The sequence below is a fragment of the Sander lucioperca genome, chromosome 4 (assembly GCF_008315115.2).
Source record: "Sander lucioperca isolate FBNREF2018 chromosome 4, SLUC_FBN_1.2, whole genome shotgun sequence".
Classification (NCBI taxonomy): Eukaryota; Metazoa; Chordata; class Actinopteri; order Perciformes; family Percidae; genus Sander; species Sander lucioperca.
In genome coordinates this window covers 45,358,848-45,376,361 of record NC_050176.1, presented here as the reverse complement: position 1 = coordinate 45,376,361, position 17,514 = coordinate 45,358,848, and the positions used below count along the sequence as shown (strand labels likewise).

General features: G+C 39.9%; 1 protein-coding gene across 16 annotated transcripts in view; it reads right to left on the bottom strand.

Annotated features, from left to right (window-relative positions):
• Positions 1-17,514, bottom strand: part of ank2a (ankyrin 2a, neuronal) — a 76,432-nt gene that overhangs the window by 14,570 nt on the left and 44,348 nt on the right. For 15 of the 16 annotated variants that reach the window (XM_036000289.1, XM_036000290.1, XM_036000291.1 and 12 more), the window contains 7 exons: positions 17,068-17,275; positions 16,739-16,835; positions 16,389-16,617; positions 13,491-13,616; positions 13,237-13,359; positions 12,992-13,130; positions 76-153 (listed from right to left, as the gene is read on the bottom strand). In XM_036000289.1, the coding sequence (XP_035856182.1) occupies positions 76-153; positions 12,992-13,130; positions 13,237-13,359; positions 13,491-13,616; positions 16,389-16,617; positions 16,739-16,835; positions 17,068-17,275 (1,000 nt within the window). The remainder of the gene's footprint in view (positions 1-75; positions 154-12,991; positions 13,131-13,236; positions 13,360-13,490; positions 13,617-16,388; positions 16,618-16,738; positions 16,836-17,067; positions 17,276-17,514) is intronic. The other variant, XM_036000295.1, reaches the window with a different exon arrangement.

Genomic DNA, 17,514 nt, shown 5'->3' with positions numbered 1-17,514 from the left:
AGTTCAGCTAACAAATACATCAGTTGCATTTCAAACAAAATACTTGCAAAATAATTGCATTATTTTACAGCTTACCAGTCCAGCTGAAGCCAAGAAGATCTGCAACAATAGCTAATGTCTCCTCTTTCCTGTCAGCATCATCCTGCCAATCCACTAAAAAATGCCGTCATAGCCAAACATTAAATTTTAATATCATGGTCAACAATTCAAGGTGTAGAATACCATTACCTAGATATATCAAAGTAAAGCTTTTTTCACATTGCAGGTACCAGTCATGTAAAATATACCTTGTAGGTATAGATCGAAAATGTTATTCTTGAGGATTCAGTTTTTGGGCTGTAATACTCTGAAATTAAATGTGGGTCTGTGATGTTGACATGGATTATGACATGAAGGTGGGATTCGTCACGCTGAAGAGGAGCTGAGTTGTTAACAGACTATGATTATTTGGTCACAATTAGCACATCATGTTTTTAATCATTAGTGTAAACAATGACATTAATGTGCTGATTAAGCGATGTGGATGCTAATATTAGTAAAGCTGTATATTAGTAGTACAGATACCAATACAATAGTGGAAGTCTGCATTAAAATTGTTAAAGATATTACTTCTTTAACAACATGGCCATCCAATCTTGAGATTGCATATACACAGATGGAAAAATAACTTACCAACATGCAAAACACCCCACACACACACACACACACACACACACACACACACACACACACACACACACACACACACACACACACACACAAACACACACACACACACACACACACACACACACACACACACACACACACACACACAAAAAAACACAATGCAAGATGGGACAAGACAAATCACAACACAAAAGAAAAACACAAAAAGACTAATGGTGACATTATGTTCTAGGAATAGGAAAAGGGTCTTGCTGCCGAGGAGAAGAGATAGGAAAGCAAAAGCTCATGTAGGTCTGGCCATACCTGGCGTACATTCTGGAGTTGGCTCATCGACGATTCTCTGCATCTGCGTTTCCACCGTGTCATCCCAGGCAGGCCTGGATTCAAATACATCCTCTATCCCAGAAGATGGTTGCACACCTGGCAATGGGTTTCCTTCAGAATCAGAACTGTGTGAGGCTGGGATGTCATATGTGAAGATAACAGAGTCTGGACTTCTGTGACTAGCGCTGCTTATATCATCAGCATCCAAAGAAGACCTAACAGATGTTTTGGTTGTCTTAGAGAGTTGGATGTCATTCCTTTGGGGAGAGGAGAAGGAGATTGATTGAGTTGGAGGTTTCTGTTGCACCATGACAGGAAGTTTGGAGGGGGAAAGGTTGGATTCATCGGTGGGTTGACTACTGTCAGAATAACTCCTGCTGGCTTTATTAGAGGCTTTACTTCTATCACTATGGGCCTCAGATCTAGTCCTACGATCCAAATTTGAGCTTTTTTCTGCTTTTCTTTGAACCCGATCAAGCTCAGATTTCTGTGAACCTTTCATGGTTATATCCAAAGGTGGGGGTGAATCCTGATGATATGCTGGGATGCCAGCCTCTGCAGCTGAAATGGACATCTCTATAACTGAGCACTGGTCTTCTTCATCTTCATCCTCCTCATCATCATCAGGAGAGGAGTCTGAGGAATCATGGCTCTGCTCTGAGTATGCTGAATGGGCAACTGTGGATGTGTCTGATTGAAGGTCAGCTATAGTAGAGTCTAGATAGCCTAGACCAAGGCTTTCAAGGTTTCCAACCTCACTTTGAGTGTTGGTTAGTCTCTCCAAAACACTGGGGGAACCAAGCTGTACCTCTACGGAGCTGCCAAGATCAGCTTCAGAAAGTGGCTTTTCACTCTCTGATATGTCACTTAAGGGTTTGGTGAGAGTTCTGGGTTTGGGAGTAGGAATTGTGTCATTTGCACCCTGAGGTAGATATGATTTGGGGATCTCTTGAAGGGTTGTATCTGTAATATAATCATTTTTCTCTAAAGTTAAAGACTTTGTTTGACCTTCCCCAGTCTCCTGTGGTACAACTTCATCAACTGGATGTTTCCCTATATGAAAAAATGCATATCCTTCCCCTTCATCAAAACTTCTTCTTGTCATATCAATAGCTCCCCCTCTGGTCATTTCAAAAAGCTTCCCCTCTTGAAACTGAAATGGATCAGGGGTTCTTTCATCACCTGGTGTTCGAACAGGTGATTTATCATGTGTTTTTCTGTCCTCTGCAGGACAAAGATTTATCTGTTCTTCAGCCTCAAACTGTGCATTGAGGACTACATCATTTTCACCCTCAAACCCTGGAATAACATATTCTAGTTCTTTAGTGCACACTATAGCCTGAGGTTTGCTAACAGAACCTGAACCATCTATCAGTGATGACTCAACTTCATTGTCATCATCTGAATGGTGCTCATCTGTCACACAGCTGGAAAAATGTGTGTCAGTGACTGAGGACCATTCACCTTCTACAGCTTCTTTATCTTTGTGTATTTCAACTTCTCTTTCTGTCAACAGTGCCAGAGACTCCTCACTTTCTGAACACAATGAGCCATCAACTGATTGAGTAGTTTTGTGTTGTGACTTGATTTCCACCTTCTCCTTAATGCTCACACTAATATCTGTTGCCTCACTAAGTGTGTGAGTGCTTTCTATCACACATTTTTCAGATTTCTTCTCTAGTGTATCTTGTGAGGAAGTCTGTATAACTGGGCCAAATTTTAGATCTAGTTCATCATCTCTGAGATCGCCTGTCTCTGATTTGTCTCTCTTCATTTTAGCCTCCTGTTCCATCTCCTCAAATGTTTTGATCTTTGCAGCCATTTTAAACATCTCCTCCTCTGGAGTTAATTGTTTATTGGTAGCATCATCTTTACTATCATCTGCATCAAGAGAGTCTTGCCTTATGAGCATGTGAAGATTATCATTGTCACATATTTTGGTGTCAGAATACATATTGCAATCGATTACTGTCTTTGCTGAGCAGGAATGTATGTCCTCCTTTATCTTAATTCCCATTTGGTTGACCTCATAGTTGTTTTCTTGCTCTTCATGCTCACTTTCATCCCTATAAATATGTTTGTCATAAGAATAACATGCTTTTAGCTGGGAGGCATAATCCTCGTACACAGCTGTCTTGGCTGGCATGTTAAATTCTGTGTCCTTTGATTGGGTCGGACTTCCTTCAAGAGAGTCTGGACTAGGGGATTCTCCAGTAGGGCTTGGCTCAATTGAATCAGGGGATTTGTTTGAAGATCTATCCTCCATGAGAGGACTTGACTCTAGCGAATCTTGATGACATGGCTCTTTAGCTGGGTCAAAAACCACAGTGTTTAGGTTCTCCAAATTGGTCGGTCGTTGCGATGTGTCAGAACTATTTGGTAGCAAAAATGTGTGTGTCTTAAGAATTGAATGAGCAGCAACTACATCAACATCTTTATGATCATTGTAACAGTCATCCACTGTTACATATGACTGTGTAATGCCCACCACCCCTTCAGTAGAGTCATTAAAATGTGACGCTGCACATGGTGAGGTTCTATCCTCACCCTCGTTAGATGAGCAACTCTTGGGTCCTTCATCTTCATGGGAACATGTCTGCCATCCACTCTCCAAATCTCCCTTTTTATTGAGGTCCACAAAGTCTAAATGTGTATCTTCTAGTGTCATCTTATGTTCAGGGGAGAATGTAAGAGTTTCCCTCTTAGTATCTTTTGTTAATATAACTTCTTTGTAGCTGTCATTGAGTACCTCCTCTTTTGGGTAGCCTTGTATCACTACTGGCTTTTCCTTTAAATATTGACTTAAGTCAGTACTGAGCAGTGACAACATGCCTGTCATGTCCCTCTCAGTTGAAGACTGTTGTTGTGTCTTTCTCTCGATGCAAACCTCTTGGAATGGTGTCTCCAATACAGAACTTGGTGACAATTCTGTGACTCCAACTACGTCAACCTGTATGTGGTCATTTGCCTCTACACCTATCTTATCCTCCAAATTACTGCTTGTCTGAATAACTTGTTTGTAGCTCTCATGGACTAGATCCTCTTCTGGGTGACCTTGTATTGCCACTGGCTTTTCCTCAAGATATTGGTCCAAGTCACTACTGAGAAGTGACAACATGCCTGACATATCCCTCTCAGTTGCAGACTGTTGATGTTGTTGTTGTGTCTTTCTCTCAATGCAAACTTCTTGGAATGGTGTCTCCAATACAGAACTTGGTGACAATTCTGTAACTCCAACTATGTCTGTCTGCATGTGTTCATTTGCCTCTACACCTATCTTATCTTCCAAATTACTACTTGTCAGAATAACTTGTTTGTAGCTCTCATGGACTAGATCCTCTTCTGGGTGGCTTTGTATTGCCACTGGCTTTTCCTTTAAGTACTGATTTAAGTCAGAACTGAGCAGTGTCAACATTCCTGACATATCCCTCTCAGTTGCAGACTGTTGTTGTTGCTGCTGCATCTTTCTCTCAATGCAAACTTCTTGGAATGGTGTCTCCAATACAGAACTTGGTGACAATTCTGTAACTCCAACTATGTCTGTCTGCATGTGTTCATTTGCCTCTACACCAATTTTATCTTCCAAATTACTGCTTGTCAGAATAACTTGTTTGTAGCTCTCATGGACTATATCCTCTTCTGGGTGGCATTGTATTGCCACTGGCTTTTCCTCAAGATATTGGTCCAAGTCACTACTGAGAAGTGACAACATGCCTGACATATCCCTCTCAGTTGCAGACTGTTGATGTTGTTGTTGTGTCTTTCTCTCAATGCAAACTTCTTGGAATGGTGTCTCCAATACAGAACTTGGTGACAATTCTGTAACTCCAACTATGTCTGTCTGCATGTGTTCATTTGCCTCTACACCTATCTTATCTTCCAAATTACTACTTGTCAGAATAACTTGTTTGTAGCTCTCACGGACTAGATCCTCTTCTGGGTGGCTTTGTATTGCCACTGGCTTTTCCTTTAAGTACTGATTTAAGTCAGAACAGAGCAGTGTCAACATTCCTGACATATCCCTTTCAGTTGCAGACTGTTGTTGTTGCTGCTGCTGCATCTTTCTCTCAATGCAAACTTCTTGGAATGGTGTCTCCAATATAGAACTTGGTGACAATTCTGTGATTCCAACTACGTCGGTCTGTATGTGGTCGTTTGCGTTTACACTTATGTTATCCTCCAAATTACTGCTTGTCAAAATAACTTGTTTGTAGCTCTCATGGACTAGATCCTCTTCTGGGTGGCATTGTATTGCCACTGGCTTTTCCTCAAGATATTGGTCCAAGTCACTACTGAGAAGTGACAACATGCCTGACATATCCCTCTCAGTTGCAGACTGTTGATGTTGTTGTTGTTGTTGTTGTTGTTGTTGTTGTTGTTGTTGTGTCTTTCTCTCAATGCAAACTTCTTGGAATGATGTCTCCAATACAGAACTTGGTGACAATTCTGTAACTCCAACTTTGTCTGTCTGCATGTGTTCATTTGCCTCTACACCTATCTTATCTTCCAAATTACTACTTGTCAGAATAACTTGTTTGTAGCTCTCATGGACTATATCCTCTTCTGGGTGGCACTGTATTGCCACTGGCTTTTCCTCAAGATGTTGGTCCAAGTCACTACTGAGAAGTGACAACATGCCTGTCATATCCCTCTCAGTTGCAGACTGTTGTTGCTGTGTCTTTCTTTTGATGCAAACTTCTTCTAATGGTGTCTCAAATACAGAACTTGGTGACAATTCTGTGATTCCAACTATGTTAGTCTGCATATGTTCATTTGCCTCTACATCTATCTTATCATCTGAATTACTACTTGTCAAAATAACTTGTTTGTAGCTCTCATTGACTAGATCCTCTTCTTCTGGGTGGCATTGTATTGTCACTGGCTTTTCCTTGAGATATTGGTCCAAGTCACTACTGAGAAGTGACAACATGCCTGACATATCCCTCTCAGTTGTAGACTGTTCTTGGTGTATCTTTCTCTCAATGCAAACTTCTTGGAATGGTGTCTCCAATATAGAACTTGGTGACAATTCTGTGATTCCAACTACGTCGGTCTGTATGTGGTCGTTTGCGTTTACACTTATCTTATCCTCCAAATTACTGCTTGTCAAAATAACTTGTTTGTAGCTCTCATGGACTAGATCCTCTTCTGGGTGGCATTGTATTGCCACTGGCTTTTCCTCAAGATATTGGTCCAAGTCACTACTGAGAAGTGACAACATGCCTGACATATCCCTCTCAGTTGCAGACTGTTGATGTTGTTGTTGTTGTTGTTGTTGTTGTTGTGTCTTTCTCTCAATGCAAACTTCTTGGAATGGTGTCTCCAATACAGAACTTGGTGACAATTCTGTAACTCCAACTTTGTCTGTCTGCATGTGTTCATTTGCCTCTACACCTATCTTATCTTCCAAATTACTACTTGTCAGAATAACTTGTTTGTAGCTCTCATGGACTATATCCTCTTCTGGGTGGCACTGTATTGCCACTGGCTTTTCCTCAAGATGTTGGTCCAAGTCACTACTGAGAAGTGACAACATGCCTGTCATATCCCTCTCAGTTGCAGACTGTTGTTGCTGTGTCTTTCTTTTGATGCAAACTTCTTCTAATGGTGTCTCAAATACAGAACTTGGTGACAATTCTGTGATTCCAACTATGTTAGTCTGCATATGTTCATTTGCCTCTACATCTATCTTATCATCTGAATTACTACTTGTCAAAATAACTTGTTTGTAGCTCTCATTGACTAGATCCTCTTCTTCTGGGTGGCATTGTATTGTCACTGGCTTTTCCTTGAGATATTGGTCCAAGTCACTACTGAGAAGTGACAACATGCCTGACATATCCCTCTCAGTTGTAGACTGTTCTTGGTGTGTCTTTCTCTCGATGCAAACTTCTTGGAATGATGTCTCCAATACAGTACTTGGTTTAAGTTCTTTGAGTTCAACCACAGCAGTCTGTTCATGTGTCTCTCCACTTATATTATCCTCCACACCAGTACACGCTATTTGCATTTTATCACATATTGTATTTGTTTGCTCCTCACTCCAGGATTTTCGCATTTTGGTGAGAGTAACTTGTTCAAATTTCTCCTGGATAACGTCCTCTTCTGGAGACCTACATTTTACTGGCCTGTCCTCAAGGTACTTGTCTAAGTCACTGTTAAGCAGTGAAAGCATCCCTGACATCTCCTTTACTTTTCTAGACGGCTGATATAAAGCCTTTCTCTCTACCCACTCTTCCTTCATTGGGAGTTCTTCAGTCAATGTTGCTTGAGTTTCTTTAATTTCCCTTGCCATTTCTTCACCTCTCCTTGTGACCTTAAGTTTCACTGTATCACAATCATTTTCTTGTATTGTGCCATCCACTGTCACTCCTTTATTTTCATAAGTGAAAGATGTGAACATTTCAAATTTCTCCTGCACGTCATCCTCTTCTATTGGTCGACTAGCCACAGACATCACCTCTGGATACTGATCCAAGTCATTGTTTATAACTGACAACATAGCTGACGTATCTTTTACTTCTTTAAATTCACTCTTTACTTCTTCACCTGCCCATAAAATTGGATGTTCTCCCATTGGTGCTTGATATATTTCTTGTTTTGTGCCATCCACTGTTGCTCCTTTATTTCCATCAGTGACAAATGCAAGAATTTCTTTATCTTTGTCCTTTGTTAAAATAGTTTGTTCAAATTTCTCCTGAACAAAATCCTCTCCTGGTGGCTGACGTGCCACAGGCCTGGCTTTTAGACACTGATCTAAGTCACTGTTCATTAAGGACAACATTCCTGACATATCTTTTACTGCAGTGGATGCCTGGCTAGATGTGTTCCTTTCAATGTGGACTTCTTGAAGTTGTGGCTCATCGATTTCGACCTCTGTTACTTCAGTGTCAGTTTGTGTAAAGAATATTTTGCTTTCACGATCAATTGTTGTGTTATCTTTGCTTGCTCCATGAAGCCTCTTCTCCTGTGAAGGTATGATGTATGTTTCTTCGCTCTTAGTGGAGTAAGTAAGAATTTCATTGGTCATTTTATGTGTTGCTGCAAGTCCTTCATGATTCTCGCTCTCCCCTGAGCTGGAACAAGGGGTCCTAATATCAACACTAGTGTTCGGGGATTCAGCCATACCTTCATGCTGGGGACTCTCAGGACTTAGATCATCATCTTTCATTTGATTCTCAATAAGAGAAACACATTCCCCAAAATAACTTTTCACACAGGGACTGCTGGATGCTGGATTTCTATCAGAATCAGCCAAGGTTTCCTCCTCAAGTGCCTCCAGCTGATCACTTACATCTTCAGCTGTTGATGTCTGCTTGAAAAGCTGGTACTCTGGACTTTCTTCCAGCTCAGCCTTTATATCAGCACTGAAGTCCTCAGAATGTCTGCGATCAGGACTGATCTGTGAGTCTTCAGATAAACTCCTACCAGTGCTTATGACTGGTTCTCCTAACTGCATCCTGCCCTGGCTCTTCCCTGACAACTCTGGCTCTTCTCTCTCATGGCTAACCCTTCCATCATCAAACTGATCATCAATTTCTACTGTCTCTCCAAAATAAGCAATATCTGAAATTAGCTGCAATTCCTCAGAGTTATCTCTCCTTAAGCATACTGTTTGTGCCTCAATCTCCAATTTTCCACCTACGTTCACATCACTTTGGGGATGGAAAATTGTGATATTCTGTATTTGGGATTGCAATTTTTGCTCCTGTGTGGGACTGTCTTCAGTCGTCTGAATCTCGTCAGGACCTACCGATTTAGATGTCAGTGTTGGAATAGAAGATGAAGCAATGGCTTTGTGTTCACCCAGGTCAGCTTTACTTTTCAAAGGATCTTGCCCAGTCTGGAATGCTTTCATCAGCTCCTTAACAGACATAGTCTCTTTCTCTAACAAGTCCGATGCTCTCGTCTGTGGGATAACGCTTCCATCGTCACATTGAATTGTATCAGCAAATTTTACTGTCTTTCCAAAAGAAGCACTATCTAAAATTAACTTTGATTCCTCAGAGTAATCTCTGTTTGAGCTTACTGGTTGATTCTCTAAGTCTGTTTTGTCATATTTCTTGACAACACTCTGTTGATGGAAAGTATTGAGGCTCTGAGTTTGGGTTTCTGATTTTGGCTCCTGTATAGGACTTTGTTCAGTCCTTTGTATTTCAGAATCTCCTGATTCAGATGTCAATGTTGTAATGCAAGAAGCCACAGCTTTATGTTCATAAAGCCCAGCTTTAGTTTTTGAGGGATCATCTCCAATCTGGAATGCTTTCATTAGCTCCTTAACAGACATAGTCTCCTTCTCGGGCAGCTCTGGTGCTTCTCTCTGTGGGCTAATGCTTCCATCGCCACACTGAACTGTATCAACAAATTTAACTGTCTTTCCAAAAGAAGCACTATCTGAAACAAACTGTGATTCCTCAGAGTTATCTCTAATTAAGCTTACTGGTTGATCCTCTAAGTCTGTTGTGTAAGATTTCTTGACATCACTCTTTTGGTGGAAAATTGTGAGATTTTGAGTTTGGGTTTGTGATTTTGGCTCCTGTGTAGCATCTTGTTCAGTCATCTGTATCTCTTTAGAATCGCCTGATTCAGACATCAATGTTGAAATGCAAGAAGTCACAACTTCGTGTTCAAAAGGCCCTGCTTTGGTTTTTGAGGGATCATGCCCAGTCTGGAATGTTTTCATCAGCTCCTTCACAGAGATAGTCTCCTTCTCTGACAACTCTGATGCCTCTCGATGTGGGCTAACACTTCCATCGTCACATCGAATTGTATCAGCAAATTTTACTGTCTTTCCAAAAGAAGTACTATGTGAAATTAACTGTGATTCCTCAGAGTTATCTCTAATAAAGCTTACAGTTGGATCCTTTATGTCTGTTTTGTCCCATTGCTTGATATCACTCTCTTGATAGAAAGTTGTGAGTCTCTGAGTTTGGGTTTGTGATTTCGGCTCCTCCATAGGACTTTGTTCTGTCCTCTGTATCTGATTAGAATCTTCTGATTCAAATATCAATGTTGAGATACAAGAAGAAGCCACTGCTTTGTGCTCAAAAAGTCCAGCTTTATTTTTCGAAGGGTCTTGTCCAGTCTGAAATGCATTCATCAGTTCCTTAACAGACATAGTCTCCTCTAATCTCTCAGTCTGAGATCTGGGGGATTTAGGGGACTTGGGAACTCTGGGAAGTTCTGGCATGTCTGCCTCATTTTTCCTTGTGGCGATAGAAGATTTTGACTGAGGAATTAGTTCCTGGGTATTTTTTTGCACCTCCTCCTCTTCGAATTTGTTCTGTAAAGCTTTAACTCTGTCCTTTATAGATCCTATTGGTGTCTCAACCACTGATGGAGAAGCTGGAGGATCCTTATCTGTGGATTGTACAAGGGCACTTTCCTTAAGAACAACATTGCCATCCAACGACTCCTCAGAGCTCATCCTTTCCAGCTCACCCTCAGAGCTGCTACACCCAGAACGTTCTCTATCTCTAAGTTTCTTCCTAATAGGTTTCTTGATATCTGGGGGGCGCCGTCTGCCGTCACACTTTACAATAACCTGTTCAAATCTATCTTGGACAAGGTCTTCTAGAGAACCACTTGTCACTACAGGTCTCTGTTCCAGGTATTGGTCCATGTCGATGCTAAGGTGTGAGACCAGGCCTGTCATGTCTCTGACCTCTATGGCAGACCTACTTGAAGTCTTCCCCTGAATGCAAATCTCCTGTAAGACGGGCTCTTCGACAGGATTCTTTAGTTCAGCAGTCTTAGTCTCATAGAGTGAACCCATCTCTTTTTTAGCATCATCTTGTTGCACTTTCTGTCTAATATCATTTATGCCACCTCTTTGAATCCCTCCAACCTTTTCCAGCCTGTCTTTGAACATAATGGCCAAAGGCTCTTTTTCCTCCAACCCTCTTGCTCCAGCTCTCTCTGCATATATTAAGTGCTCCATTTGCTCTGCATTCAAAATAGACATTTTGACATCCGACATGTCTGAGAGAAGGTCCGGGCTTGCAAGTGTTGCTGGGTCAAGAGGTTGGTTAGTTCTCAGGGAGAATGTCTCAGTTGATTCAGACTCATCATCTTCAATTAAAAAAGTTTGATAACAAAAAGGGTAAAGAACATAAGGGACAAATTAAGTGGGAAAGAGAGACATCAGAAAGTTGTGATCAAGACAATGCCATCAAAAATCCATCTTCTGTTCACAGAGTAAGGAGAAGAATGACAGGGCAGAGGATAAGGAAGTCTTGAAAAGAAGACCAAAAAGAAGATGACAAAGTGATCCAGAAGAGTTTGAAGGGAAGAAGAGCAGCAACAGCATAAGCAAAGCCAGGAGGAGTAACCAAACAGGTAGAATATGGACGAGAATAATATCAATCTTATATGTTTGACTACATATTCAGAAAACTTACACAGAACATAAAAAAGAACCAAAGGGAACAAAGAAATCTACATATGGAACAAATGGACAGGAAGGAAAGATAATAACAGAACTTCTCAAGATTGTTGCTGACATGAACAGTCATGTCTGCCTACAAATTAATATTTTAAAACATAGAAAACATAATAAACTGAATACAAAAATGAATAGGGTTTTTAGTAAGAAGAGGTGTGAAGTAAGTAATTAATGTCAATCAAAAAACCCTAACCCTAACCATTTTGGGTCTGATTTAAAGTTGTACAATACTAAGAATTTATAAGCAATGTAAAGTAATGAACTTATTCACTTAACTTTGAAAAATGGCATAATATTGTATAGTAAAATACTTACATTTTCTAAATTTCTGAAAAAATGTGCATTTCTTGTGGTGTCACATATCATTAAAGGTTAAAATTTGTAAATTATGTTATTCAGAAATTTACTGTTTTGTGACCTTAGAGGACTATTAGTTCAAATACAGCAAAAAAGTAGTGACGTAAAATAATTATGTAAAAATGTGAATGGGGATTTGATTTATAGTGCAACTCAATGAATGAATGAAAGCAACTCAGAAAGGTTGGTAAATGTCAAAGTCAAAGTAAAAAAATAGATTCATACAAAATGAGTGACAATTATAAAAAATAAACCAGCAATAAATCTACACAATTTAACAAAGAACAAACTAATTATGTTGTTTGTCAATTATTTCTGTACAGAACAACATCTGTGTTTTCAGCATGTCACTGGTAAAAATGTTTGATGAATGTGACAAGATGAAAGAATCGGTCAAAATGAATACTTTTTATACTTTATATTATTACCACAAAACATAATTCTCAAGATAAGATGAAATTCTAACACAAATACCTTGGAAATCAAAGCAATTTTGAGTGCATTTGAATAAAAAGTATTATTTTGACCTTCATTTATGATTAATAAAAAAAAAGTTCATACAGAAAATGGGTAAAACTTTGTAATAACCATCATAAATAAATAGTTAATTAATAGTTAGTTAAACTTTAGGTAATAGTTATGTTACTAAATTATAGCATTACTATTAATTTGCTAACATTATTAATTATAATGTCGTTGTTTGTTAACAGTAAAATAACTGAACTTTTTACTATCAATTACCATTTATTCCTGATGGTTATTATAAAGTTTTACCAGAAAGGGTAATGGGAGGGAGAAAGTCAGTGGGGTTTGGAGTGAGGGGAAGGCAGAGTATATCAGCCATAGCATAGCTGCCAATAACAAACATGTTACATGTACAGGTTAGTAGAGCAAAATAAAAGAGCGAGGTTAATCCAAATGGAAAGTAGCATATATCAATCAGTGCATCTCTCAGCACATACAGATGTTCATATTTGTAAACTAATACTTTACAACCTTTATGACCAGTAACTTTATGTTAATCAAGTGAAGTGACTCTAATTTACTGTGTTGTACTGGAAAAATATATATAATATATACTTAATTTATATATAAATTATAATATATTTGTACCCTCAGTACAAACACCAACGATTGAAAATGGATTGTAAAATGTCTAAAATGCATGCGTATACAAAACAACAGAGTTCAGCTTACATTTCTTGTCACTCAGCTCACTCTGCAAGATAAAAAAAGCATAGTTAGTTACAAAGTAATTATGATATTGTTCTATACAGTACTGTATCAAGTACATTTTATTCACCTCATCATCTGCATCTTGGTCTGAATCAGACTCCTAAAGAGAATCATAAAACAGAGAGAAGGCAAACAATGTAGTTACTGCAACTAAAAATAATGTCCTATTGTTAAACAAATACAAACTGAGATGTATTCAAACTAACCTTTGAGTATGTTGGTAGAGTGATGTTAAGGTTGCAGATAGCATTGTGGTTAAGAGCACGATATGTGCGTGGTTCTTTGGTGAAGGACAAGCGACCACATGGCTCCTGTGCTGTGTCTCTGATCTGTTCATTAATTAAAACAACAATTTAGTCTATTGATTACATATATTTGTATATACACATATCTTCATTTATAAATCTCTGAGTAAATAAGTAAATATTTTAGACATTTTTTATCCAATGTGTGGTCATACTTTGATGAAGAGGGCCAGTCTGTTCTCTTTGAAGGCAAAAAAGCTGAACACATGGTGCTGTCCACTCTTGGTTAGAGGCACCAGGTTTCCAAAGCAGTCAGCAAATATGGGTTTTCCCTCCAGCACCTGTGTGTGGATATGGGAGCCATTTTCATGATAAAAAAAACAATTATGTATTCAAATCTTAAAAAACACTGTTCTCAGAATGTTTAAAGGACACAAACTATATTAATAAAAACCAGTTGGTAGGCGGTATCTGCACTAACCTCTTTCCTCTTTCTTCCTAACACTTTCTGTGTCCCTTAAGATACCCACCAACTTCACTCTTCACTACACTTTTCCATAATCTTCTTCTTTCCTTCTTTATACCTCTAAAATGTATGGAGCTAAAAGAGTCTCAATAAAGATAATACACACACACATGATTCATAAATACACACACAGGATACACAAATGCGCACAAAATTCACAAATACACACACAAAATTTAAAAAGCACAGAAGATTCACAAATACACACACAAAATTTAAAAAGCACAGAAGATTCACAAATGCATACAAAATTCACAAATGCAAACATTTACAAATGCACACAAGATTCAGAAATGCACAGGACAAGATTCAGAAATGTATTTCTGATGCACACACAAATATATCTTGATTTACAAACTGCTTGCAGTCTGTGAACTTCACTGCATTTGTGTGTGAATTTTGAGACTGCCCTGACTTGGCTCGACACACAAATGCATTTTTTTAAACAGGGAATGATCTGCAACCAAGCAGATATCTCCCTTGTTTTAGCCAATCACAAGAACGCACCCCACGTGAGGGATTGTTTACTTATAAGCCAATCACATGAACGCGTTCACACAGCGCTATATGAATGTGGTGTAGGAGTCATGAGGGGCTTTCCGACCGGAGGGATTTTTGCAGTTCTTAGAACTAAACGTTCCTAGAACACTTTTTTCGTCGTGTTCCGACAGGAAACATTTGGGGATTTTTAAGTTCCTCTGGCCACAGTAGCGTACTTTTTTAGCTCCTACTTCAGAGCAGGGTCTTTTCCCTTTTCCCTTTTCCTAGGTGTACTTGATTGGTCGAACTTATAAGTCACGCCCACTGCCAACTCGGAAGTTGCAGACGGAGCAACAACCAACAACGGGACATTTTTAACAATTTTCACCATCTTATTCATCATTAAATTCACTTCTGACAACATTTTAGGCGATAAATCAACTATGTAGAGGTCAAATATGGGCCGTTTTACGAAAATTGATGGCTAATTGCAAATTTTGTCCGACTGTGTGTCGGGAGTTCAGCGGCCGGTGCTGCCTGTGTTGCTGCCTCGCCGCCCGGCCTGCCTTCCTTCACAGACCCCGACCTGCTGGGAGGTAGATGGAGCTCCGTCACGGCTGGCAGCCCACAGCACTCCATACCCGCGCAAAGTCACAGTTTTTTGGGTTAATGGACTACCAAACGCCGCTGCCCTGACAGACCTCCAGGGCCTGCAGCTCCCCTCTTCCTGCTAAATGGCCGCTGTGTGTGAGTGAGAGTGTGGTCAGCAAGCTTGTTACGCCCGCAATCTCTTACCACAGGTTCCAGTTAATCTCATAATGGATATGTGTGTTGAGTTATTTAAACAAACGATCATGGAAATAAACGCCTCTTGTCCGCGAGTCTCATTGATAGAGCCTGCGGCTGGATGGAGCTCTATCAATGAGAGCTAGCTAGCCTCCTCTTAGACCTCTGAAACGAAACCCCTAATGTTCACAAAAAAAGCATTAAATTGAAATCGGACACCATAGTTAGCTTTGTAAGACCTTTGGGTAGATGTTCTTTAAGTGGCATGACGAAATTCAAACTGTAAATATGCGAAAATTATGCCGAAAGTGTAGCAACGATCTTTCCCATAGGATTAAATGGGACACATAGCTAGCCTAGCTAGCAGCTCCTCCTAAGGAGAACCCTAATGTTCACAAAAATGCATTAAATTGAAATTGGACACCATAGTTAGCTTTATAAGACCTTGGGGTAGCTATTTTATAAGTGACGTGATGAAATTCAAACTGTAAATATACGAAAGTTATGCCGGCAGCTGGCAGCCAGCCAGCTCCGGAGCCCCGCGCCCCGGTCGTCCAATAACCGAGAAACGGTGACTTTCACTGGGTATGGAGTTTGCCGCTTTCTGGGCAGACTGTGTGGAGCTCCTAAAGTTGAGCAAAACATTACGTGAATTACTACGAGAATGGATGACTCCACCACCTAGCCCGCGCCCACACCACATTCATATAGCGCTGTGTGAACGCGTTCATGTGATTGGCTTATAAGTAAACAATCCCCCACGTGGGGTGCGTTCTTGTGATTGGCTAAAACAAGGGAGATATCTGATTGGTTGTAGATCATTCCCTGTTTAAAAAAATGCATTTGTGTATCGAGCCAAGTCAGGGCAGTCTCAAAATTCACACACAAATGCAGTGAAGTTCACAGACCGCAAGCAGTTTGTAAATCAAGATATATTTGTGTGTGCATCAGAAATACATTTCTGAATCTTGTCCTGTGCATTTCTGAATCTTGTGTGCATTTGTAAATGTTTTTTGCATTTCTGAATTTTGTATGCATTTGTGAATCTTCTATGCTTTTTAAATTTTGTGTGTGTATTTGTGAATTTTGTGCGCATTTGTGTATCCTGTGTGTGTATTTATGAATCATGTGTGTGCATGTATGAATCCTGTGTGTGCATATGTGAATGTAGTGTGTGCATTTATCTTTATTGAGACTCTTTTAGCTCCATAAAAATGTGGCTACATACTAATTCAGCATTACTTCTCTCATTTCTATGCTCACTCCCCTTTAGATGAACCCATTCTCATACTCTTATTTATTCCCCATCATCACACTGCACCTCAACATCTCGGCTACGGGCAACTTCAGTGAAGTTCTCTTGTTGCTCTAGGGTCTTGTCCATCTTGTCGTCCGTCATGCAGAAACAGCGCAGACGGGCCTCAATGGGGTCAAGTGTCTTAGCAAAAATGACAAACTTGGCCATATATGGAACACAGATGATCTCTCTGTACAGCTGAGAGCCAAAACTAACAGACTCCTGGATCTGTCTGCAGTCTATCAGCCAGAACCTAGGAGTATGAATGGCACATTTAGTTGAATCACCTACATAAAGAAAAGGAGTATATTAAAGTGTTAAGTGAAGGTCATTTGACTCCATATAGACAAAACAAAAATGTAGGAAGAATTTACCTCGCTGACACGTTTGTAGTGAAGGACACACATTGGTTAACAAAGGTGAGAGGCGTGGAGCCAGTAATGTCCTCCCATTGGGCAGGAGTAGTTCCACCTGAAACACAGACCCATGATTTTTTTACCCAACCTCTCATGGCTGTTCACTCTTTTTTTGTATTTATAGAAAAGAAAAATGATGACAGGATTTCACTATCCAAGCATGCATTGATGGAGTATTTATTTTGACTAGTCTACATTACCACAATCAGCTAGTGGTAGCTGATAATGCACTGTGATGTGTTCATTTTTATTTTATTGTTTGCTAATTGATTATTCAAATTACTTACCTGTAATGCTGCAAAGCAAACGTAAGGTGGGGGTCTCCCCACTGTACACTCCACTTGACCCGTCACTATTGGAGCTCTTGGGAATAGGGATTGTCATGGTGATTGGTTTGTGGAACTTCCTCCTTCTTGGCTCCAATGTGACAATTGAGCTGAATGTGGCTTTGTTACCAAGAACCTTTCTTACCACCTCAACATCAATGGGCTGAGCCTGGGACAAAGTACAAAATCTATCAACATAACTAGGGATGTCCAGATCCGATCACGTGATCGGAAATCGGGCCCGATCACGTGGTTTCAGACTCGATCGGAATCGGACGTTACCTCCCGATCAGGACTCGGATATATATGTATATATATTCTCATTATTTTTTTAACACATCTATACTCCACACAGAAACAGCAACGCGTGCGGCATGACATCACTTTGTTGCAGAGACGCTATTGGTT